The 26,184-nt window shown below is 37.3% G+C and overlaps 1 protein-coding gene across 1 annotated transcript in view; it reads left to right on the top strand.

The window, feature by feature from the left end:
* Positions 1-2,459: 2,459 nt before the first annotated feature.
* The window catches only part of TECPR2 (tectonin beta-propeller repeat containing 2), a gene marked incomplete at its 5' end in the record, with an annotated part of 40,405 nt that continues 16,680 nt past the window's right edge, over positions 2,460-26,184 (top strand). Inside the window, 16 exons of the mRNA XM_082484890.1 lie at positions 2,460-2,693; positions 2,800-2,928; positions 3,346-3,477; positions 4,435-4,592; positions 5,687-5,999; positions 6,789-6,921; positions 8,275-8,745; positions 9,414-10,408; positions 11,850-12,033; positions 14,015-14,188; positions 16,391-16,571; positions 18,029-18,170; positions 19,533-19,773; positions 20,283-20,372; positions 21,233-21,466; positions 25,129-25,277. Coding sequence (XP_082341016.1) covers positions 2,460-2,693; positions 2,800-2,928; positions 3,346-3,477; positions 4,435-4,592; positions 5,687-5,999; positions 6,789-6,921; positions 8,275-8,745; positions 9,414-10,408; positions 11,850-12,033; positions 14,015-14,188; positions 16,391-16,571; positions 18,029-18,170; positions 19,533-19,773; positions 20,283-20,372; positions 21,233-21,466; positions 25,129-25,277 — 3,960 coding nt within the window. The remainder of the gene's footprint in view (positions 2,694-2,799; positions 2,929-3,345; positions 3,478-4,434; positions 4,593-5,686; positions 6,000-6,788; positions 6,922-8,274; positions 8,746-9,413; positions 10,409-11,849; positions 12,034-14,014; positions 14,189-16,390; positions 16,572-18,028; positions 18,171-19,532; positions 19,774-20,282; positions 20,373-21,232; positions 21,467-25,128; positions 25,278-26,184) is intronic.

Here is a 26,184-nt window from a genome sequence, read left to right as displayed (position 1 = left end):
TGAGACATCAGATCTTTTTGCAGTAATGGAGATATTAATCTACAGCAGCTATATTTTTTCCAATTTAGTTGATGTACACCATAAGCAATGTGTGAAGCTGCCAAACAAATACCATTTTCTACCCTTAGAGAAATAAAAACTAGACACATGGCGGGGTTTGGGCTGCACCGGCCACTGGGTGACCGCAGATGCTCTCCCCCACCTCTCTTCAAAGAGAGAGGTAGGAGAGAGACAGAGAGGCTTATGAGTTTAGAAGGAACTAAACTACTTTAATGAAGTATTAATAATAAAATAAAAATAAACTAATGAAATAAAAAAACAAATCAAGCTCCCAGGATGACGATCACCAGCTGGCACTGGGGAAGTCCCAGACTGGACTCAGTGATAGACGGGAACTGGATTCTGGATCTGGATTCAGGATCAGGATCATGGGCAGATGAACAGACAGAGTCCTCTTCAGATGCCAGACATTGAAGAAAGAGGGTTGACCCTTTGATCCCTCAGCTTTTATACTGAGCATGAGGCAGATGGGATGGAATGTCCCGTTGGTCAGTTTTGGGTCACCTTTCCTGTCCCCTCCTCCCTGCAGGTGTGACCCCTCTACTCTTTTCTGCTTCCAACCCTCCAACAGGGCACACAACAGAGTTATCTGGCCTTGCGTGTTAGAGCAATAAGTATAAGCAAGAGCCTGGCTGCATACCATTGCTTGGCATCAACTGTAAGCATAGGTGTTATCACTCCGAGAGTAGGCAGCATCTGCACAATATGCTGGTAATTTCAGTAGTGAGAAGAAGCCCAGCTAGAAAGTAAAGTCACTGGAGAAAATTGGTCCTGTTTTACCTCAAACCAGGACAACACAGTAGGACATATCACACAAATTGCAGTAGAAATACTTTACAGAATAATTTTGAGCATTTAGAAGTGTTTCTAACTTCAATCGCCATATTTCTGTTTTTCATTTCTCTAAGGAAGTTATAACTCTGCTGAGGCTAAATAAAATCTTCACGTTACAGGCTTAAAAAACATAGAAAACTATCTTCTTTATAGAAATCTAAACCCCTTGTCTTGGAAAACGACAGGTATTTTTGGCAATTCTAAACCATTCTGTTAATCAGATTTGCTCATGGCAAAATAAAATTCAAGGAGTGAAGGTTTCTTCCCTTTTTCCTGTTCTGAAGTGCCCAAACCACAATATGAAGTCATCCATGAGGAGAATAGCTACTGATGCAAACTGTTCTTGTCAAGATTGTCACCCCATGATGAGAAAAATTACTGGGTTTAATTAATTTTTTAAAATATTTTAACATACATCATAGTCATATCAGCTTTTTCTGAAGATCCCAGTACATTATTACTATGATGAGCTCTGACTACATTTTTTTCTTGAAGAAGGCAAACAGAATCTTTTTTTCTATTATTCTTAGAAAGACACCGGAATTGTCCCCTAAGTATATGTACAGTGTCACTCATCAACATGAAGTTATTTGCTTAACCATAAAGGGAAACATCGGCATATGGTACTTTTTTTCTGTTTGCGTCTTATCTTTCTAAATTCAGTTGCTACATGGATATTTTCCTGTGTCTGTCAAACTGGGATTTCTTTCAATTTTGCATTGCCCCTTCCTCCCCACACTATTCTTATCTTTTTGTTATTATTTGAGAATGTTGTTTCTCAGCCATGTTTTTCTTGAGGTGTGGGGTGTTAAGGAGTGGAGCATAGGTACTCGTTTGACACTTTGATCTTACTGTGCTAACACAGTGAATATCCCATACTTTCAGCACTGGGAGGACTGAGGGTGGAGTTTGCTGATAGGTGAAGTGTCAGAGCCCTTATGGTTCTTTCACTAACCAAATGAGAAGAAATACTGCATTTGAACTCAACTTTGATGAGCTCACAGCTGCAAGAAAAAGTTATCCTATATTTTGTGGTTACCTTATATCCTTAGATGTGGGCTGAACCTAAGAAATAAACTTATTCTTAAGAAAAAGGTTCTAAAAAGAACTTACATTCGCTATGAGAGTTTAACTTGTTTTTTCTTCATACAAAGCAAAACCTGAGAATTTCTGCATCCCTACTTGTTAAATGGTGGCTTTCTGTTAACCATTTACTCTTTCCAAGAAGTTAATGACATAGCATGGCTTGAAACTGTAAGAGGGTAGGTTTAGATTAAACATTAGGAAGAAATTTTTCACTTTAAGGACGGTGAGGCACTGGCACAGGTGGCCCAGAGAGGTTGTTGAGGCCCCATCCCTGGAGATGTTCAAGGCCAGGCTGGACCTGGCCTTGGTCAACCTAGTCTAGTGGGAGGTGCCCCTGCCTATGGCATGGGGGGTTGGAACTTGATGATCTTCAAGGTCCTTTCCAACCTAAACAATTCTATGACATGTCTTTTGCTTTTGTCTTTCAGATTTCCATATGTGATTAAGTAGATGTGTTTATTTCAGCCTTAAAATTGTTGATGCCAGTGCTTGCTATGGCATCTGTGGCTTCACCGGTTATATTTAAGGAGTTTTGTCCCTTATATTATCTTCTCAATGCCATTCCTACAAAGATCCAAAAAGGCTTTCGCTCTATTGTGGTATACCTCACAGCACTTGATACCAATGGAGACTACATTGCTGTGGGGAGCAGCATTGGAATGCTTTATCTCTACTGCCGACATTTAAACCAGATGAAAAAATATAATTTTGAGGTAAATGCTAACTTTTACTCTTGCCTCTTCTAATGAAGTTGAGTTGCTCAGAATTGAGCTGCTGTTTGTCTCTCATTAACTTTTTATGTGTGGTTTGTTTCACCAGGGGAAGTGTGAATCTATAACTTTTGTAAAGCTGTTGAGTTGTTTCGATGATCTAGTTGCTGTTGGTACGGCCTCAGGTCGAGTTGCAGTTTTTCAGCTTGTATCTTCATTACCTGGAAGAAACAAACAGGTAAATCTTTGCATTTGGCTAAACTTCTGTGAGGTTTAGTATGGTGAATCTCAGTAGTGTTACTGTGATTCTTTATAATAGTGAAAACCACATAATTTTGCCTGATGAAATATCTGTGAATATGGTTTAGGCTTCATATGTTAAGCTTATAAAAGCAATAATCTTAAAGCATGCTTTTTATTACAAAAGATATATTTAATCACAAATGCTTGTGAGAAGTTTCTTATTTGTAATAACTGGCTAAGCTGTTTTGTGGTGGGTTTTTTTGATTGTTTAGATTTTTTTTGTGCTAAATAAACATTAGAATGACCCGTGCTTTTGTACTTGATCTCTAATTTATCCGTCAGAGTCACTGAATAGGCTTTGTGTCTCCATTTTCTCTTCCCCTCCTTGTAATGTTTTGGTATTGTTTCACAGCTTCGGAGATTTGATGTTGCTGGTATCCACAAAAGTAGCATTACAGCTTTAGCTTGGAGTCCCAATGGAATGAAGTTATTCTCTGGAGATGACAAAGGGAAGATTGTCTTCTCTGCTCTAGACCTAGACCAGGTGAGCATAGAGACCTTAACTGCCATTTACAATTTTCTGAAAGAATGCTTGTGTGTTTAAGTGTTAGTTAATTGCTTAGTGTCATGTATTTAGTTGAACTGCTTCATTGGTTTACGTACACTTGGCCAAGCGTGCACACACCCAGAAAGGCAACCATTGAGTATCCTTCACAACTGCCTTACCTTTTTCAAAAAACGATATATATAAGCGATATATATAAAATAAAAAAGTGGTGATCCTTCTCATTTTATCACGTTTCTGCCTGAAATAACTATTATATCTTCCTTCAGCTTTCAGCCAGTACTTCATCTTTTGTTTGGAAAGGGTACTTTTGAATGATGTGATGTTGCTGATTCACTATATTGATAAAGGACTTTTTTCAGAATTGTACAGCATCTCCATCTAGAGTGTAGAATAAAAGTAGTGTTTAGGTTCTACAGGGTGAGTAGCGTTTTACCAAAAAATGGATTTTTTTCTAATGCTTTGTTAATTAATACAGACCTGGGACATCAGCAAAACAAGTACTAACTTGACCTTCTATATGGGAGAGAAGTTTAAACAGCAGCCATCCTGATTTACCTATGACCATCCCTCATTTAATTTGACAAAAAGGTTCCACATCTCCAAATGTAATGAGTGTCTCGGCATTGTATGACCGGCAGTGGAGAAGAAGGAAGAAAATGTGTCCTAGAGTTTCTGTTGATTTCAAGTGAAAAGTGTTAGCTAATATTCCAAGAGAAATTGAATTTCATAGTGTGTCACCGTGGTACACACACTCTAACTTCTCTCTTGTCTGCATAAAGGAACTCCACATTCATTAAGTGAGCTTCATGCTGCAGTAGTTCAAAAGTGTTTGTTTGTTTGTTTTCTCGGGCTTATTCATTTCTTTGAAGTGTTAGTTATTACCTTACCTGTTTAGAAAGGTTGACTCTTGTTAATTGCATGTATCTTTAAAAGGGTATTTGCAACTCCAGCCTTGTATTGGAAGAGCCATCTTCAATTGTCCAGTTGGATTACAACCAGAAAGTGCTGCTCGTCTCTACTTTACAACGGACTCTGCTTTTTTACACAGAAGAGAAATCTGTCAAGCAAGTTGGAACACAGCCCAGAAAAAAGTAACCCTCATAAAACCTTGATGCAGGCACATCTATTAATTCTAGCTTTTCAGAGTGGATTACAGAAAGAGTGATCTAAGCAGTGAAATTAATACAACACAGCAGTCTTTTCATAGAAAGTTACAGTAGCTGTGTGTGCTCAAACATGAAGTGACAATTCTACCTACTTAGGAAGTACCTGGTTGCAAATATGTCACAATCCTATTACGTAAAAATATTTAAGATGTTTTCTCATTGTTTAAACTGAAATTGCTGCCAAACTTCCTCTGCAGACCCTCTTGGTATACTGTGACTCGGTGTGAGCAAGCATTCTAATCAGGTCAATCTAATAGGTGATGTAATATCTGATGCAAAAAGCAAGTCAGCATCCCAATTTTTCTTGTACACTCAGTGTATTACAAGGGAAAATGTATAGCAAGCACTTAAAGTTGACCTGAAGGCTAGGAGCTTCTTGTATGACTTTCTGGCATCTTATGTTGTGTAACCTCTCTCAGATATGAAGGAAGAGGGAACCCTTAGAACAGCATGACTGACTGTATCTCAAAGTAGAGGAAATTGACCATATAAAGGCTTATAATGTATCTTTCAGGGATATGAATAGCAAGAGGAGTACTGAGGACCATCTTATATACGAGGGGTGTTCTTGGGTGATTGTAATGGTATTTTTACATGTGAGAGAGCAAGATTTTAACAGTTGAGGTCTGTTCTGTATTTCTTGCAAGTAGAGGTGGTCAGTTTCTTCGCATTAGTTTGTAGTGTTTTGCTTGTTTTTTATTCTGGGAGAAGGATTACTGCATAGTAGGGTCTTTCTGAGATGGACAAAAAGTACCATTAAGGCTATGAATCTTATTAGGAGGAGTCGTTTAACTTGCTTAATAGATGTAGTGTTTTGACATCTAATGCTGAGAGAAAACTGTTATTTGGAAGCACTGTTCTTGTCATACTGTAACCAAATTTTTACTTCAGACTGACTACTTTAATAAGAGACTTTTATTTTTGATAATTTGCAGTTGTAAATTTGTGCCCTTAGTTTTAAAAATTGTTTCTAATTTGAGTATATAGCTTTTAAAATAAATTCTTCATTTGCATTTTAGCACTGGCAAATATGGAGCATGTTTTATACCTGGCCTATGCAAACAGAGTGACCTGACACTATTTGCTGCCAGACCTGGGCTTCGTCTCTGGAAGTCTGATGTTCACGGAACTGTTCAGGCGACGTTCATATTGAAAGATGTATTTGCTGGAGGAATAAAAACTTTTGAACTATATCCTCGTTTGGAACCACCTGACAGAGGAAGTTACAGCTCCCCAGAGAAACACCTTGGGCTTGTTTCGTGCTTTTTCCGAGAAGGATGGGTGCTGACCTGGAATGAATACAGCATCTACTTACTAGACACTGTGAACCAGGTAGATAAATCTTGTGGGTCCATATTTTGTTTCTTACTTGGTTTCATTCATGCTATGCCTTGAGATTATCTTTGGGTTATCCATTACACTTGTGTGATTTAAATCCATATTTAAGCCTAACAAAGAAGACTTTCTTCTCTCCCTCTTTGACTTATCATTGCAATGATACACTCACAAACTAGCTCGCAATATTATATATGAAAATTAAATATATTTAAACTGTCAATCCAGGTGTTAACATCATAATAAATTCTGATACTTAGCGAAGCATATATAAATCTAAAATCTAGTAATTGATGCAAAAAGTTTTATGCCTATAAAATGTGCCTGGAACTATTCTTTCCCTTTTACTGCTGTTGGTGTCTGCAAAAAAACAGGTATTACATTTTATTTGGCATAGAGTGACCTGTTTAGCTATATAGTCATCTTAAAAGTGTGTATGAAAGTGAATACAAGCTAGTATCTTTTTGTCTAAATGGTATTAAACATTTGTACTGTGGCTCTTTTCTGCTTCCAAATTTTATATTGTTTAAGTTGTTATATTGTTGCTGCTAGTTTGGACAGAGAAAATGAATAGATCTGTAGTATAAAAATGAGCTACATCATGAGTAAAAGGTGCTTTCCTGTTTCTTTTTTCTATTTTCTTTCTTTTTGGTAAGATAATATCTTTATTCTGTAACTATATGTGTTGATTAAATTCCAGCGAACACTTTTGTTGAGAGCACCATCTTGTCCAAACAGTGTGTTAATCTGATGCCAATTATTTCTTTCTGTGTTGACTCTCTATAGGCTTTGATTGGTGGCTTGGAAGTATATGGTGATATTGTGTCTGTGTCCTGTACCAACAATGAGATTTTTCTCTTAAAGGGCGATAGAGACATAATAAGAATTTCAAGTAGACCTGAAGGACTGTCATCAATAGGTTTGTATAGATTAGCAAACTTTAGTATGTACCTCATGGAGCATGGTACCTATCATACATTTTTAATATTAAAACAAATAATCAAACAAAACCTCAAACCAAACCCCACACAAAAACCTTCAGGTTATTGCAAAAACCTACCAGGTTCTGTAGAGTTACTTATCTGTTTCTACAGTATATATTTAGATATCTGATTTATGTGATCTTCTGAGCTTCTCTTTTGGCTGCAGTGAGAATGGGGGCATTAAGAAATTAATTATGGTTCCCTTTTTTTGAGAGCGAATCAGCATTATCCTAGCCAGGCATCTCCAATCTGTGCATTTGAGACCTTATTCTAAACCATTATGCTGAATCAATGTGGATTCCTGATCATAGTTGTCTCTTTCCTGATGAATCTCAATTATCTGGGTTGGAGATACCTGAATATGTTGATTCTGTGCCACCTGTTACCACCCACATTCCAGAGGAAATTTCAGCCTTCCCAGCAATGAAAAAGAAAGAACTGGCAAACCCCCCAAAGAATACTCACTACAATTCCAAAAAGAATTTGAGAGTTTATTTTCTTATTTGTTGCCATCCGAGTTCAGTGTCTGTTACTAGAACTCTCTTTAAAAGGGATTAATGATACTTTCTTAATGATGGTGCTGGCTGATGTCTCAATCATAAAGATTGTAAACACCATTATGCAGCATATTATACTCACAGAAGGACTACTTATGCATTTAAAATACTTCATCTTAGCTTTGTATTAGCAAAATGCTAGTAAATATGCTATGAAGTCTCAGTGAATGCTAGAGAACTTAACTTTCTTATCATTGCATATTAGTGATGGCTTCAGTCATTTAAGCAGTTCTTTACTCACAAACTTCTTGGACATGTTTATTATTTTAATCTTAATTTTCAAGTAAAGTTTGAAAGGATCCTTCTTGAAGTATGTTTTCTTCTAATTACCCCAGTGGTTTATCAATTTTCCTTGATTTTTTTTCAAGACACTGAATTGCACTGAATGTTTGAATGATAGAAGTTGAAGATACAGGGTGGCACTTCAGCGTGTGATACAGTTGGGTCTTCCAAGCTAAAGACCTGTACCGTTCTTCATACATAACCATAAATTCAGAATTTTGCTAATAGACATTTTATACAGGCTTTGGGGGATTGATTTTACTAAAATGATTTAATATAGTTTTACTTACATAAAGTTTACATTATGTGCATGCAGGTACATATTTGAAATGTCGCAAAATTAGAATATTTTTCCATTGCATAAAGCTTCTTTTCTTACAATACTTAAAAAGAACTGTGACCTTACTCATTTGACACACTGGTACTTATACATTTTTTTTTTTTGATCAGTTTCAGATGTGAATTCAAAATTGCTGAATCCTTTAACAGATACAAGTCCTAAATTGCTGACTCCGTTATCAGTAGTTGCATCTGTCTCGTCTAGCCCTTCAGTGGAAACAGATAAAAAAATGGTTACTTCCCCTTCAGTTGTCGGTGATAAAAATGATTCTTACTCTTTAGTGAAAGATGATATGGAAACTCCAACGCTGTCGGAGAAAAGTTTTGATAGAGTGGGAGACTTGAGCAATGAAACACGAAAAAGGGGCTGCTCTGTAGTAAGTGAATCAAGAAGCAGGAGCAGTTCAGTAAATTCTGTGGACAGTGGCTCTAGCTTTATGATGTGTGCAGACCAACTTTCAGAAGCTCAGAGAGAAGGTCAGCTCTCTTCGCAGCGGTTCAGCACAATCAGCTCTGAAGATTTTGATCAAGAACTCATTGTAAAACCAATTAAAGTGAAAAAGAAAAAAAAGAAGAAACAAGGTAAGTCTAGCAGAAATTTCCTTGCCACTGCTCATTATCAGTACATGTTACTTTTGATGTTTCACAGAAGAGAGTGTGTGCGTTTGACATGCTATATTTATATTGTATTGTCATGCTCTTGAGATATTTGAGTGGTTGTGATGGGCCATTTATGTTTAAGATGAAAGTCTGTTTTGAAAATGATAAATTGATTTAGTATTTTTAGATCTATTTGTTTTATTCTTTGAACTTTGTTTTGCTTTATGTAAACATGCTTAAGGTTCTAATGTATGGATTAATGGTAACATAGTGGTCTCTGCTTCCTGTTTGATATTGGAATTGTGTAATATCTATTCATCCTATTTAGAATATTTGACAGTGTCTTTCTTAGCCATGCTTTTTAGTTTGTTAAAATAGTGTGAGTACTTGATTATTTTAATTGTTTACTATATTGGTGTTACAACTTTAAAATGTTTTGCTATTGAGACTTTTTTGGCTTTATGTGCATCATTTAGTGTTGAAGTTGAAAAAAACGGTATGTTGAAATTTAGATTTAAGTCTGTTGTTCCCCTAATGATAAAAATATTTTAATTTCTTACTTTGCATCAAAATTTAGTAGATGTTGTTAACGTTGCACCACCACCATCCCTTTTTTTGTTTGTTTGTTTTGTTTTGTTTTGTGAGAACAGAAGGTGGGACCAGGAAAAACCACAGCTCTGTAGAAGGTACACCAGTTTATGAGCGTCAGCTGTCTGGTGATAGTCCACATTCACTGAATGCAGACTCCTTTTCCATGACTTCCAGCCTAATGAGTGGCAGCATTGATCATTTGAGCACTGGATCTCCAGATCAGGAAAGCATGTTCAGTGTGGAATCCCATACGATCTTGCAAGAAGATAATGGTTCAGAAACATTCAGTGTCTTACAGTCTCCTGAGTCTGCAACTGTACTAATTAATGAAGAAAATGGAGATATGGTTGATTTACAGAAACTTCCGCACAGTGACAGTGGCATGGGTACTTCAACTGTTACAGATACTTTGACATCTGTCTCTCCTGTAATCTTTACAGAAGACTTGACAAGCAGTGTTGATGGTGAATATAATGGCGGCGTGGTTTCTGCAAGCAATGAATGCTGCCTTAGAAAGCTGAGCCAAGAGGAGGAGCAGGATTTTCCTACATTGTGTAAAATAGATGAAAATTTAGATAAAATTAAGCTGCAGGATACTGAAAAATCTTTTGAAGAGCCAGACCTTACAGACCGAATGTTACTGGAATATGACAGTGTACTTGGTGTTCAGGTGTCACTGACACCAAAGGAAAGTGATGAAACTGGTAGGGAAGACCAACAGCAACTCTCTCTAATACACAGTGCTCTGTCAGATCCTTCTGTGCTCCACTCTGATGTTTCCACCGACATTTATTCAGATACCACTTCCATTTCTGGATGGAATTTTGAAAGTGCAATCAAAGCTAAATCTAGTACTAGCACTGCTGAATGGGTAACAGACACTCATGAAAGTAAGACTGAGAAATCTGCCTCAAGTGATGAAGAGGATATTTATGGACATGGATTACCGTATTCATCCTCAGAGACTAGCATGCCTGAAGTTGGTGCTGGGCCTGGTTCCCAGGATGTGGCCAAGATAAGCCTAGATGAAATGGTTCTGTCAAAATCTGATCAGGTATATGTTTTCAGTTTAGTTAAAATATGTAATTGTGGCATTGCAAAAGAAACATTCATGTAATTACTATGCTTTGCTTCTTTAGGACAGCGATTTTTTTCTTACTTGATTCGAGTAAACAAGTAAAGCATAAAGCCAAACAGCAGTATGTGTTGCAACTCTTCTGCAATGTGATATATCAAGCTTCAGAATGGTTGATGTGTGCTTACAATGTGAAGAAGCTGCACTGGCTGTATAGTATTCACAGCTCAACAAAAATGCTGTTATAAGCCCATCCATTAAAGAATGAACAGTAAAACCAAGTCATGCTCAAAGGCTATGTCTTATTTGGATCTCCAGTAGCCCAAATTCTGCATGACGCTATTTCCAACTTCAGCTGACTTAATGGGGAATTAATGCTGATTATCTCACATAGCTGGCACTCGGTTAAGGATCATTTTACCTGTAAATACTCAGTATAAGGATTAGTCTGTCTTTGTGCCCTAGGCGGCAGTTAGTACTATTTACAATGTTGACATTTTTCCTTTTTCTGTTATCCTGCTTTCCTTCATTGTTATTTGTGGGTTCCAGAAATAGTAATTCTCATATAGACTATAGAAGAGAAGTACTAAAATTAATTGTAAAATCTGCAAAATTGCTAAAATCACTGGAAGTTTTAGCAGAAGTCTTAAGGAGGAAATACAGTTCTAGATTGGGGGCTTTGTTTCTTTCGAAATCTGTAACAGCCTTGTATTGAGATCAACCAAATATTTTTTGATAAATGTTGAGTTATAAGTTGATGGCATTGTATTGAGTAACAACTGCAGCCCAAAGTATAGCAGACTTTTAATTTCAGGTTATGATATTCTTACGCTCTGGAATGTTTAGAAAAGCTCCATAAATGCTTACATTATAGGCCATGTATGCAGTGCTTGGGTTCACCTCACGCAAGCTATCAAAATTTAAGATAGCAGTCTGTAAACCAGACTTCTGTAACACATGGCTCCTGTACCATCCAGAGAGTATCGGTGTTGGATATTTAGCTGTCTGCACTCCAGCTATCTTGGTCCTTTTGCTCATCACTTAATAGATAGTAAATAATTTCATGCGCTACAGACAGACCTTACATTTTTAGGTTTTCTTTTTTGCATCTGCCATTTACTTGAAATATGTGTTCTTTAATTAATAAGAGTTTTACTTTTTGGAGGTAGATGACAGTGTGGAAATTGAGTTTTTTGCTAAAACTTTTGTTCTAGCAGTCTTATTCCACAGTACATCCTATCTTAGAGAACACTGACAGATGTAGTTTTATTTTATACAAGGCAAATTTATTCATTGATTAAGGTACTTAAGAACTGTAAGTTTAGCTTTTTTTAATCAAAATATGGGAGCTGCTGTGCTTATATAGCTGTTTTGTGCGGTTTGAAGACACTTGACGCTGTTCTGACTCTCCAGTTTTTAGTTTGCAGAGAGCTGGATGGGATACTCTGGCCCTGGTTACGGCATCCTGAGCCTGGTTGTCTCAGAAAAATATATTTGGTGCCTGGACTACAGAGGCAGCCTGTACTGCAGCGCCCTGCCCGCCGCAGGCCTGCGGTGGCAGAAGTTCGAAGATGGTGTCCAGCAGGTGGCAGTTTCCCCCTCAGGTCGGTTGGTTTCTGCTCCCCTGCAACCTCCTAAATATGAAACTTCCATAGAATCGTGCATTTTCTTTGCTTTCTTATTTTTTTTTAATAATGGCTATTATTTAATTAGCTGAAACTTGTCATTTTTCTGAGATTACATATACAGTTCAGTGCATATGTAATTTCTGCGTAGGCAGTTTATTCTTTGTTTTTTAATACAGCGCTTCTAGAAACTTGGCTGTTTGAGGCTTGTTTCATGTAAAAGTAGTGTGTTGGCTTGGTTTTTCTTTTTTAAAATAAGTCATATTGGGTGATATGACTGCATCTTCACTACCTCTGCGTAACATGTTCTAGTTTAAGTGGCTGTCTTTCGAACGGGTTCATGCTGCACGTTGGGAAGTTTTCAACATGCCGCTGCCTGATTAAAGTGAACTTCAGAAGTAGCAGTTCAGTGGTAGGCAGAGATAAATGAAGAGGTCCTTGTCTATACAAAACCTTGGCTTTTGATACAGAACTATTTATGATTCCCAAATTTAAAATTCTTTTTGTTGTAAATGTAGAATTGGTTTTGTGTATGGGTTTGTTTGTTGATTTGACTTTTTTATGTACTAAAGAAAAAAACCTTAATTTTTGGTGCATTTACATATGAGTTTGTTCTGGATGGTTGGGAATGAGGATTATGTTGGATTAAAATTAAATGGGTTTTGGTTATAAACTTGCATCGCTTTTGGCCTTCCACATTGTTCCAGGACTGGTGTGAAAACGCAAGTTTCTCAGCCATTTTCTTTACTTAGTCTCCTGCCTTGCCACTACTTTTCTTCCCCTGTCATCTCTAAAAGGACATGTCAATCTTCCCTTTTCTTTGTAGGGGAAGATTTGCTATCTATTTTAAGAAGATGTTCTATTTCATCTGTAGCTAAGCTTTGTTATGGACAAAAAAATTTAAGACTAGTTGTACTAGGTGAGAACTAGGTTCATCCAGCTCAGTATCTTGTCCTTAACAGTGGCCAAAAGCAGATGCCTGCAGAAAAGTGAAAGGAACGGGCCAGCATGTATGATATTTGCCTTTGGTAGTTTCAGACTGCAGTTCTTGGTGGCTCAGATTTCCTGGGCAAAAGGTCGTTTCTCTGCATTTATTGTCCCTCGATTCCAGGAACTCACCCAGTTTTTCATTGAATCCATCCAAATTTCTAGCATCCATGGGAAACTGTGGATGTGTTAAGACAAGAGCATGTTAACCACAGATGCCAAAATGGAATAAAATGCTCCTTTGTGGAATTATTCAAAGGAAGTTAGTATGGAAATGTATTGCTCTGATAGGAACCAGCATGGATGCCAATCAGCAGTTAAGTTTGGGATTCCATTTGGTTTTCTTTTTCTGAGCTATCCTTTCTAATTCGAGTGAAGGGAAAAAGTTCTCAAGGTGGATTTGTGCAGTTGCATTTCTGAGTTTTGTCTGCTCTTGATGTGCTATGTAACGAGCAGGTATTAGCACTGCCCACTGCAGTGTGGGACAGCACACCTCTTCAGGTGTTTGCCGCTCATGACTGGTCCACAAAAGTTGTGATTTGCTACTAGTATTTGTAAAAGGAAAAAGTACTACAATTAACCCCTTTTCCTTTATGTACTGAGGATGTACCAAACTAGTACAGAAGCAAGCCATGAACTTCAGTCACTTAATGGTGCGCTTATTTGGCCTGACAGAACTTTTGTTTGTTAGTTTTCCATGTATAACTAAGGAGAAGTGGCTTGCACTTGAGCATTTAAAAATCCCACATACTCTAATGGGAAATGCACTTCAGCGGTTCTTAGAGAAGTTGGCCGCTGTTCTGGTCTTGCTTTTAAAAAAAAAAAATAAGCATTTTTAAGTCTTGCATTTTTGTTTAATGCCATCGGTTTGCCTTTCCCCTCACATTAGTTTAGGTGTAGGTAGGACAAATCAGCTGTCTCTGCTACAGTAACTACCAAGTGATACTATGTTCTCTCTTAACTCCTCATACAGGGGCTCTTCTCTGGAAGATTGAACAGAAGACTAACAAAGCATTTGCTTGTGGAAAAGTAACTATAAAAGGAAAACGCCACTGGTACGAGGCTTTACCCCAGGCTGTGTTTGTAGCTTTAAGTGATGACACTGCCTGGATTATCAGAACAAATGGAGATCTGTATCTGCAAACAGGTACCTGAATTAACTGCCGGCTCTTTGAATCTTTGCAGGCTAAAATTATTAGAGTTCAAGCCTATGGAATGATCACAATTTGTTTTAAACTTTTATCCACAGCCAGGTCATAGGGAAACCTTTTTATCTTGAGAAATGGTTGGAAACAATTGTGAGATTCTGTGTAGGAGGCTGGAAAAGCCAGTTCTTAGCCACTTATTTTTTGTGCCACGAGGAGTACATACAGTATAGAGAATTTAAGACATGGGAACAACATGGAATGGATGCAGATAAATGGAAAAGGACTGCAGAAAATATTGAAAGAGTATCCTTGCCTTGAAAATGGTATGGTGCACCGAAACAACTGAGCCTTAAGTGGGTTTTCTTTTCTTGCTTTAAGGATTTTAACAAAGTTTTAAGGACTTTGAAAGGCGATGAGATAGCGTGTGGCTCTTCAGAAGAAATTCAGGTATGGAGGGCAGAGTGAGGAAAGTACAAGCTGTTTGTTTTAAAAAGCAGAGATCTGTTGAAGGTAAGAGTTACCACTTGATAATGAAAGGAAGGTATTCAGAGACAGAAAATCATAAAGTGCTTTGGAAGTATAGGGAAATGGTATGTATTTTATGTGATAGAAAAAGCAAGGCCAGTGGAGGAATGGGACGGGTTGTGGAGCAACAATCTTTACAGCTGCCTTCTCACTGGACGTGAATGAGGTAAGAATCAGAAACAGGGGCAGTACAGTGGCAACTTTGAAGTGAGGGACTTAGTTTTATCTGCTTCAGTGAATAGAAGAGGATGAATTTGGAAGGTAATATGAAGAGAATCTTCAGGTGAAATATAAGGATCTAGGATGAAGGGTGGAGCTCTAAGATTTAGAGTTAAAGGAGAAAAATATCAAGGACTCTGGCATGCAGATTTTGCACAGAGAGATGAGTTGGTAAAGAAAAATTGCAAATAACATGATGAAGGAATTACTGGAGGAGTAAAAGGACGACTAGGTAAGGGGGAAACAGTAAGACACACTAAAGCTGGACAGTATTTCAGAGTGACTATGAAAATTCTTATTTGTCTCCTGTTTAATTCTGGTACTCTCCTAATTTGTCTTGTAGATTTAATTGCTGTAACACAATATAGAAATTCTTCATGATGAAAAAAACTGTTTAAATAGACAACATTGTTTCGAAGAGTCTCTACTCTTAGAATTACTATCTTTTAATTAATTGTAGTAGTTACAGAGAAATCAAGCGGCCTGCCCAAGGTCACATGCATATTGCCAACAAGCATGGATAGTAGTGATAAAGAGTGAACTTTTGATGCCAATCACACAGGGCTCTGTGGAGGTTTGAATCAATATTTTTCTTTCCTCTGAGAGATTGGTTTGATTATATCAGCTTGCATTCTGCTGTTCTTAGGTTTCTAAATTTGTCTCTGATGCCAAAAATACATTCTCACTATATCTGTCTTGTTAATTTGAGGCAGTCAGTGATAGTTGTTTCTCCAAGATCCTGTCTAACTTCTATAACAAAAGTGTGTGTTCAGAGGTTTGGAAATGAGCATTTTTCTTATTTTAGAATACCATACAGATAAGTCAGTTCATACTTGCTTTGGCAGCATGAGAAGATTAAGCAAAGCTTTGTCTCAAAGTGTTTTCACATGCAGCCATGCAAATCGAGCTTCAGTGTAACTGTGAAGAAGACACGTTCGTCTAGATTATATGTATAAACGTGTGCAAACAACTTGTAAATCTACCTGAACCTCTCTCCTTCTTTCAGTACTACATGCTGTGGCATGCTCTTTAGTAATAGCTCTGCTGCCACTTTTCAGATCAGGTTGACTCTCTCCCTGGCATGTTTTGGGCAAAATTTCTTTCATTACTGCCTTTTTCTTTGATGCTTCTGTCAAGTCTAATACATGTCTTATAAGTGGAGATTCCTGATAGTGACACTAGAGGGAGAAAAGGAACAGAAACGACAGGACAGGACTTGGGTGCTCTGCAGGATGTTGAAGGGGATACACAGGGTTTAATTTCTTAAAACATATATTCAGCCATGTCGGAGGAAATAATAGTTTATAGAACTGTCAATAAAGGAAATAGTGATCAAATGAAAAGTGTTAGCATGTCGGGGATATTCCCCTCCTCATTTTCTTTTGTTGGGTAGCTTTGTCTCTTTTAGCTGCAAAAAGCCAAAGTTTGTAAAGCAGTCCTCCTTTTTTGATTTCTAGGCCTGAGTGTGGATCGTCCTTGTGCCCGAGCAGTAAAGGTTGACTGCCCTTATCCACTATCGCAGGTTACATCAAGAAATAATGTTGTGTGGGCACTGAGTGAGCAGCGAGCCCTGCTATACCGGGAGGGAGTACGCAGCTTTTGTCCTGAAGGAGAACAATGGAAGAGTGATATTGTCAGGTGGGACAGCATCATAACCAGAATGACACAAATAATTGTTTTCAGTGCTGGATCTCCTTGATGTTTGAAAAAATGTTACCTGAACTCGTGTGTATACATAGATATGTGTGTGTGTTTATAGTTGTCCTTTAGTCTTTGTCCAGCTATATTCAGAGTAACTGGTGTTTTTTCTGTCTGATGAATGACTGCTATACAATGAAAGAAATTGACGTAAACAGAAGTGGTAACACAGTTAAAATGAGTTTAAGAAAGTGAGAAAATTTTTTAAAAGATCTTTATAATGTCTGTTAATATGACTTTTTTTTACTAAATACTGTTTCTTTAATCTTTGCCATAATGGCTTTAATGAGCTGTCCAGATATTTGAGTGAATTTTTTCTGAGATTAAATCTAAGTGTTTTCTTGGTCATTCACACAGCTGGATAATACTTTTCTACTTCCCAGTCACAGACTTTTATAAATATTCTGGGTAATTGGTTTTTAGCTTTGCGGTTGAGCCTATGCTCGCGGTAGCTAGTTTGTGATAAAGTTAAGCACTGAGCATTTACAGCTGGCTTTGAGAATCTCTGATATAGTCTCTCTTGACATCAGCCTGAAGCAGGTATAGGAAGAAATTCCAGTTCTTGTCATCATATGATTTTATCTTCTACAGAATATCCTATTGTGAAGCTTTAACTTGTGTTACCTCCCAACCTGGTATTTGGCTCTTAAAAAGTCTAAGGAAATATTCAGTGTCTTGGTTCAAATCTGAAATTTGCATGTACTTTGATTAGTTTATTTAGTGAAAATATCTGCTTGACCTATGCCTTAGGTACACTTAATGTTCTCAGGCTTTGTATTAAAATTGCAGAAAGCAATCCGTATTTGTTCTTAAATTGTTGAGAAAAGTTCTCTGAAAGAAATAGCATTGTTGGCTACCTTTTAAATGTCTGATATGATCACCTGATCCTGTTGACTTTGAGCTTGAAAATTGTTTGCTCATGCATGAAACGTACAGTCCTAAACTCAACTTTGATCTTCGCCATATAGTTAAGTTGAGTTTTCTATTTATGGTCCCTGAACTGCTAGTATTGTTCTCAGAATAGGTCAAGGAAGTTGGAGGAGATACATTTATGAAGCTGTTTTATCAAAAACTTAAAGAACACAGCTCTTTATTTCTTATTTACTGAGCAGAATAGTTATTGTTTAGTTTCATTGTTATGTACCTAAGTTTCAAATCTTGAGTGATCTTTGAAAGACTCATTTTTGTGGTTGAATGTTTGTTTTTTACTTATGCAAACAAAATTTAAATTACTGAATAACTGTGAAAATTTTAAATCAAATGTGTTTTTGAGCTTGGCCACACTGAGTTCGATCATTTTGAACTGCTGTTAGCATTGTAACAGCTTCCTTAAAATACCGCAAGCATAAATTTGAAGTAAGGTTTTTAATTTTTTTTTTACTTGTTTGCATTTCCAGTGAAATGCAAGCTTTGGAACCAGTGTGCATAACCCTTGGAGATCAGCAGACATTGTGGGCTTTGGATATCCATGGAAACCTGTGGTTCAGAACTGGTATAGTTTCAAAGAAACCACAAGGAGATGATAACCATTGGTGGCAAGTAGGCATTTTTTTATTTTGCTTTCAGTTTAGTCTTTTACTTTGGGTTTATTATTAGCATTGTTTTCCCATGAGATTCTAAGATAAAATTCAATGAATTGTTTGTTATATTATAGTACTGTTTATTCAATATATAAAAACCACAGTGTGTCTATGGCTGAAATCCCTTTTCATGTCTGCTATAAAAAACGGGGGGAAAAATCCCCCATCCCGTGGTCATCCAGAGCAGCATCACAGCAGTTTTCAAGACCACAAGAAATGCTCTACCAGGTCATATCAATGGTGCATGTAGCTTGGTATCTTAACAGGGGCAATAGGACAAGCTGTTGAGGCAGAGTGTTCAAGTGTGGCTGCTGAATGCAGTCTCTTCTCTTGCCTTCCAGCACCCACCCTTTTCCTTAGCTAGGTGGAATAAATAGTAAGTAACCTTGCAAAAATGCTTTTATGACACGTTTTTTGATTCAGTTGAGGTTTCTTCGAACCATGTGGGGCTCCTTGCTTCAGTTGCAGATCATGTGGGTAAAAAAAAAAAAGTTATTGCAAGTACTCCCTGGTATTGATTTAGAATTTTCAACTCTTTGTTTTCCTCAGCTTTTGTTATTTTCCCCAGAGACAGGTGTGGGGAAGAAAGGGATACAAAAACAGTTGTACAAAAAATGCGTTTGTCTACATGTCTACCTAAGTTAAAAGAATTTCCGTTTATGTGCATATATGATCTCCTCTTGCATATGAGTGTTACGAACAGCTTGGCTTTGAGGTTATTGGCAAACTGCTTTTCTTTTTGTGCTCTTAGGCATTTCCTTCCTTTCTAGAAGTATCCCAGAGTGTTGCCAACCTAGTTGCCCATAACAGAACTTGGGCAATTGCTTATTTAGACCCCCTTCTGCCTTACAAATTAAAATGCCCATGAGATTGTTGTGAAGGAATATTATATACAAGTTTTTGCAATGTGATTTAAATTGGTATGCAAGTTTCTCTCTTCCTTTAGGAAACTGAAAATTCACCTCTTAAATTTGCAGAGTTCATCATATTTTTAGGGGGGGAGAAGAGTCATCCCAAAACAAACAGCTTTCCTAAAATGCAGAATTCAAAATAGGTTGTCAGGTAGGAGGGAGTTATAAGATGATGTTTAATATTGGTTCTGGTTTATTATCAAGACTCGTACTTATTCAAAATATACTGGTTTTATTTTTCCCTTCCTACACTTTGAAGGCTTCTAAACTCTTGGTAGACGTCCTGTACATAAAGCACGTGCGTGCACGCGCACATACACACACACACACAGAGCTTCTGATTAAAAATTCTGCAGTTCACCTAAAAGCTTAACTAATTATCAAGATTTCTTTTTTTTTTTTTTCCCCAGGTAAGCATCACTGATTATGTAGTGTTTGACCAGTGCAGCCTGTTCCAGACGATAATCCAGGCAACTCATACAGTGGCAACAGCAGCTCAGGCACCTGTGGAGAAGGTGGCTGATAAACTTCGAATGGCATTTTGGTCACAGCAGCTTCAGTGTCAACCCAGCCTCCTTGGAGTTAATGGCAGCGGAGTCTGGATCTCTTCAGGCAAAAATGAATTTCATGTGGCAAAGGGAAACTTAATAGGTTGGTGTGCTTTTACATCTAATATTTTTAAGTTAAGAAAAATAATAGGAGAAAGTAGCTAATGACAGTTCTGTCACCACAAAAATTATGCATGCTGAATTAGGAAAGCTTTAACAAACAATTCCATGGTTAAAAATTAGATAAAATGATTCCTTAGCATTTCGTCTTAAATACTTTACTGTTTAAAGGGAAATATTTTCATGGAAAACTCTTTCTGCACAAGGGAACTGTGCACAAGTTACTCCTTTTAGTACCGTGTCTCTTCTCTGGTGTGAGAAGGCAACCTTAAGGTATTGTACCTGTTACATCTAGCACAATGGAGTCTGGTTCATGATTGATGTGACTATGCAAAGCAGTTTCTTGGAAGATTTACATAGAAAATCTTGTCTAGATGATATTTAATAATTTATTACAATATAATTTCTTTTAAATGGTAACATTTTAAATAATAACAGATTTTAATAGAAAATTAAGTTTTGTACTAATACCACTCTGTTCTTTCTTTCAAGGCACTTACTGGAATAATATTGTGCCTCGTGGTACTGCTTCTGCCACAAAATGGATTTTTGTGTTGGCTTCCACAGCTTCATCTAAAGAAGGTTAGTAAATCAACAATGAAGGCATATAATATCTGATTTTTAAATAGAGTGGAAATGATGGCGTAAGTGATTAAATATCCTGAATGACTTCAGATTTTGGGTGCCTCTTCTATATGCAGGGATCTAAAATCCTTGAGGTAGGGTAGAAATACATCTGTAAAACTCCTTGAGATAAAAAAAAAAGGTATATAATTTATAATTCACTCTGCCACCTTTGGTATGGAGTGGCATCCAACAGAGAAACCAGGTAGTCCTTTAGAAGCAGTAACTTCGTAAGTTGCTGCAGCATGAATTGCCAGAATTTGTAATCTGAAATCTTGGAGCATGCTTTGCTGGAATGCCTGTAGTAACCAAGTACTTCTTCCTGTCAGTGCAGTTATTGCAGCAAAATTGCACATTTTATTGGTTAAAGTGCAACTACGCTAGGGAATTCAACTGCTAGTTATAATTAGTTAGCAATTGCATTATCTGACTATACTGGCTTTATTGGCAAAAATATATGATTTAGAGCTGACAAAGAATGTTGTTTTTCAAAGGCAATTATCAAGGATAAAGAAAAGCAAAAGAATAAAGGGAAGTGATAGTGCACTGTTATGTCTGTCTTCTATTAGTTTCTTCAAATGAGATGTTTCTTCCAATGAGATCACTTACTACTTACTTGATTTGAGAAAGGGAGTATTTAGGTGCCTAAATAAGGGCTTAGGATATGTATTTGTACTTCAAAATCTTACCCTGCGAACGTAGCCAAGAAGCGTTAGTTTTGTCTTCAAGCGTACTGATCATTTTTTCAGAAGTAGATGTGTAAGCTTTCTCAGAGTGGATTAGGAATGATTTTAATAACAGAAATGTCCCTCCCATAGGAAGCTTTCTGTGGCTGTGCCAAAGCAACAAGGATCTGTTTTGTGTCAGTGATCAGAATCCTCAGTTTCGTCCTTCTACGGTGCAGCTGCCACCAGAGGCTGAAATGGTGCACTACTCTGCCTGCCAGGATGCCATTTGGGGTTTGGATAGTCTTGGGCAGATATTTATCAGAACACTTTCATCCAGCTGTCCAACAGGGATGCACTGGACAAAACTGGATCTCTCTCAACTAGGTATGACATTTTTTTTGAGAAGAGTATCTATTAACTCGCTTAGCAGACAGTCAGTATTTCCCTTCAGAAGTATCTTTTGGTTTATTGATACTGAATACTACATTTACTGGGTTAAATAGTTCCTTACGATAATGGGCCTCACAGCAAAGGACTGTAAAACGTCAGGAGCAGCTTTGGCTTTCAAACATTGTTTCATTTAGCCTTTTGCTAGAGACAGCATGTTCACTGTTTGCAGGATGCTTTTTATGTAGACGTGCTTCTTACAGTTTGTCAGTCTGGGACAACTCGGCCTGGCAATGTTGTGCAGGTGTATTGGTAGCTTTAACTAGTCTAGTTCTTGTACTGCAGTGTGACCATAATCGCGTGGTCCTGGCCAGTTCCATACAAAAGGCCTGGAATATTGTGGTTAAATGCGTTCTTAACAGGATCCCGTCAAGGAAAAATTATGCTCATCCATAAGTGATGCAGTGGGTAACTCTCTTAAGTTCATGTTGATATTGATTTAATGTTTCGGCATAATTAAGAATGTGCTGCTGGTTAACTGCTCTTTTTATTTGGTTAAGCATAAGACCAAGGTTGTTGACCATGTTTTGATCGTTAAAATATCCTCTCAGTTTGGTTCTGGGATAATCAGGCCACTTGTCAGCTTCATCAGTAATATTACAAGTAGATTTATTTCTTTCATGGTCTGACTGCTAGGACATCTTTCTCTTCATGCTAACCTGCATTCCTGTTTCAAGAGAAGATAAAAAGAAATTGACACTATGCACCATTCTCACACTATGCACCATTCTCATACCATTTTAAAATAATTCAAATGTTTTGCAATTTTTCCATTTTTAATGGCAGTGTTCATGACTGGTCTGAGAACAGACAAGCAGTCTTAAATTGAGGGTTAAGGAAAGGCAGATGCAGATGGCAGGCTTTAAGCCATATGTACAATTTTAGTATACAATTTGTAATACTTCATGAAGAACTTCTTAAAATGTGGTTTTTAAAATTAATTTGTTTGCCAGTTATACACCAGGTTTTCCAGACCTGAGGAATTGCTTCCAAATCACTAATTGTACCATAGTTTAAGCACTGCTTGTTGCCTTTTACCTTCACTGACCTACAGGATAGGTTTGTCTACACTCTCCACCTCATGTTGCTTAGTAGAGTTTGAAACTTTTCTTATGATACCATTGCTTTCCAGCAGTTTAGATAATTAATAACTGTTTAACTGAAAGAATAAATAACTTCTTGCTATTGTCTGAAAACCTCAAAGCATTTGTAAAGGAAATCAGTGTAATTTGTGCCAGCTGACTGTAATATCTGCTTATGAACTTCAGCAGTTCACAAGTTCAACCTTTACTTTCAGCTGTTCCTGTTAGCTTTGTGGCAGTCTGTGGTGGTATTGCAGAAATCTGGGATCAGGAAATACTTCAGACACTCCGCTTTACCTGTCACTGTGGGTTAATACTTAAGTGTGAAAATGTTTTAGGCATTTTTCCCCCAATTAAATGCATATGGTAGATCACTGCTGATAAGATAGTGCATATACATGGTTATAATATAAGAGCCTTTATTTGCTCTGCTGAGGGTGAAGAAATTGGAGAACTATTGTTATTGATCAAGTGTATGTTTAAGTTTACTCCTGAAACATTAGGAGTGTAACAGGGGGGAGAGGGGGGTGGGCAAGTTGCTGTAAAATGCAATTTAGAATTCTGTATGGAAATGATGGAGTTGCCAGCATTAATGTTGAAATATTCATATTATCTTGGTAGTATCTTCCTGTTACCTTTACACTATGTGCTGGGAGTAGTATCTAGTAAATTATTTTGATTAGGATTCCACTATCAATATCAAGGTTTCTAAACACAGTAGAATGACCTTTAGGTTTCAACAATAAACAATGCCTCTGAATCATGCTACTTTCTCTAAACAACAGATGAATGTGGTTAGCGTGACCTTCTCATAAGATAAAAACAGTAAGTGGGAGGAGGGAGAAACCCCGAAACATTTACATAAGGACTGCATTTTTGAATATCAAATTGTACTGTAGACATAAATAATATCAGCTATGCCAAGTAGGTGATATGTGATTCCATGTTTGAGTGCTGATGCTTGTTTGGATCAGAACATTTCAACAGCTGAGGCATCACGTGGCAAAGCCATTGCTTCGAGTCATACTTCATGTTAGAAGGAATAATGAAGTTTTAAGTAAGATTTTGACTTTGTAGCTGAATGTCAAGCCTCTGTCTGCAAAAGAGACTTCTAGATATTCTTTTCCCAAGCGCTAGAAGCTTTTATGTATAGTTTGGTCATTTGTTTTTAATATGAAGCTGTATGATTACAGGAAATTTTGGGGTGAGATAAATCAATTTGAATTCCTAGGATTTAGAAAACTAAATAATTCATGAGAAGATCTGTTAACTATTACAGATAACTAAAAGGTAAAGCTGTGTAGTGCTGTTGTTTCATGTTCTTTCCTGCAGCAAGCCTTAACGACAGGGAATATTGCTTTCTGCAGAAACAAGTGCTTTAAAGTTGCACCTCCCTCTTTAAGGAATGCTGTATCTGATGCACTGTACAAGGATTTGTTGCCAGATTTCACATCACTGAAGAAAGAACTGTTACCAAGAATGGGATATCCCAAACAGCACTGGCATGTTCAGTCAACCAGTGAGGCCTATTTTTAGTGTCTTTAGTTTGGAGTCTGACCAGAGCATTCCTTCTGTAGTATATCTGTACTGATTGGGTCCCTGTTTCTGTAGAACGTGTTTTCCATTACGTAGCATTGTGTTGTCCCAGCACTGGGAGAAAAAAAAATAAATCAAATGTTACGTATATTACATCGCATGGCTATTTTAAAATTAATTTGAAAGAGTAAGAGTTCCAGCTGACAGTTAACTAGCAGCTCTTTTTAGTCTAAAATACCAGGTATGCTTCTCTACTGTCTTTGTAAACTTTTAGTAGCAAGGTTGGTGGGTGCAATTGGATATGCAAAAAAAAAAAAAAGTCCCAAAATTACAAAACAGGCTTATTTAGCAGTATTTTCTTTGTGCTGACTTACATAAGGTTAAAATACTGCTGCACTTTGGAGATAGGTGTAATAAATATGTACACAGTTGAATACAAATCCATTTGAAAATCAGCTCCTTTATTTACAGATGTGACACTGGTATGTTAACACTGAAATGCATAATCCATATGCTCTCATATTTTCAAAGTGCTGGTAGCATTAGGAATGTTCTTTGCTGAATGTATTAGCAGTTCAACACCTTTAACAGTCTAGAAGAACAGCCAGCTACAGAGAAAAGTTCACATTGGGTCATGTGAAAGTTTGTCTAGGCACTGATAACATTTGTCATGGAATGTTTCCCTGCTTGAATTTGGTTATTTTGATATCATATTTTCAGTGCGCTTTAGAAATTGCGGTATCCTATGACTAAAACATTTATTTTTAGATTTAAAAGAGAAACACCTCATGCACATTACCTGTTGGTTTTATTCTTTGTATCTAGTGATTTTTTGTCTCTCACAAGTTGTATCAGCTTTTAATCATTATTATGTGACTGTGTTTAAGGCTAGTTTAATACAATAAGTCTAAAGAAAAAATCTCATTATTAGCTGAATTTGAAAGGAAAATGCCAGGTTGCTAATAGTTTCTTTGTTATTAGGTGCTGTAAAGCTGATCAGCTTGACCTGTGGAAATCAGCATGTTTGGGCCTGTGACACCAGTGGTGGCATTTATTTCCGTGTAGGAACTCAACCTCTTAACCCAAGTTTGATGCTTCCTGCATGGATAATGATTGAGCCACCTATACAGGTAAAATGTTGATTACAGTTCTTTGTAACCCAGTGGTTTAGCTCTATGATTTGAAAAAGAATAAATTTAACACTCATAGAAAACAGAGCCAGATTTTAAATGTGTAGCTTAAAACTTTGTCCCACATGTTTGAATTCTACAGGATTTCTCTCTTTCTCAGGAAAAAACATAAAAAAAAATCAAGGAAAAAAAAAGAAAGAAACCCCAGAGTCTGTATAATGTACTCTGAATATGCTGCCTTATCCCCATAGGTCATCTGATCATTACAAATCGAATAACTTTAGTTGTTTTTTTTCTCCAAAATGGAAGGGTTTGTTTCGCTTTCTATCCTTAATAAAAGTTTACTTTTCTTGTAACACAGCAGCTTTACAGGCACGTAGTAGAATACAGTCTTGAACCATACAGTCTTGAACTGAATACCTGCTGTGTTCCAGCCAAGAGGCTGGACCAGCAAACAGCGCAAAGCAGAGGGTGTGGGAAGGCTCTGCTCAAGTGGCATCGTGCTGAAGTGCCTGCCTCCCTCTCTCTTTATCCTCACCCTTATGAGTCTGGGATGCTTGCCAGGGTGCTACGCCTGGATTTAGGGACTTTCCTTGTCATCCAGTGGTTAGTAAGTGTGCAGTACAATTGCAGCTCTTCTCTCTTGTTCCTGGAATGGGCAAACTTTATACCCTTTCTACCTGTCAGCTGGGAGGATGAGAGTGGAAAGAAGCCTCCTGAAGTACCCTGGGAGCATCTTTTCTGAATATGGAGAATAGACAAAATATGTTTCTCCAGTGTCTGATTTCTTTTTTAATCTCCTCTTAAACCTCAGTGCTTGCTTTCGTTGCTGCTCTAATACTTTGCAAATTAAACCATGAAATGGGAGTAATTTCTGTGTCATGGGTTGGGACTGCTGTAACGGAGC

The sequence above is a fragment of the Vanellus vanellus genome (assembly GCF_965231255.1).
Source record: "Vanellus vanellus genome assembly, chromosome: 6".
NCBI lineage: Eukaryota > Metazoa > Chordata > Aves > Charadriiformes > Charadriidae > Vanellus > Vanellus vanellus.
Note: the sequence above shows the minus strand (reverse complement) of the source record. Positions and strands in the feature narration are given on the sequence as shown.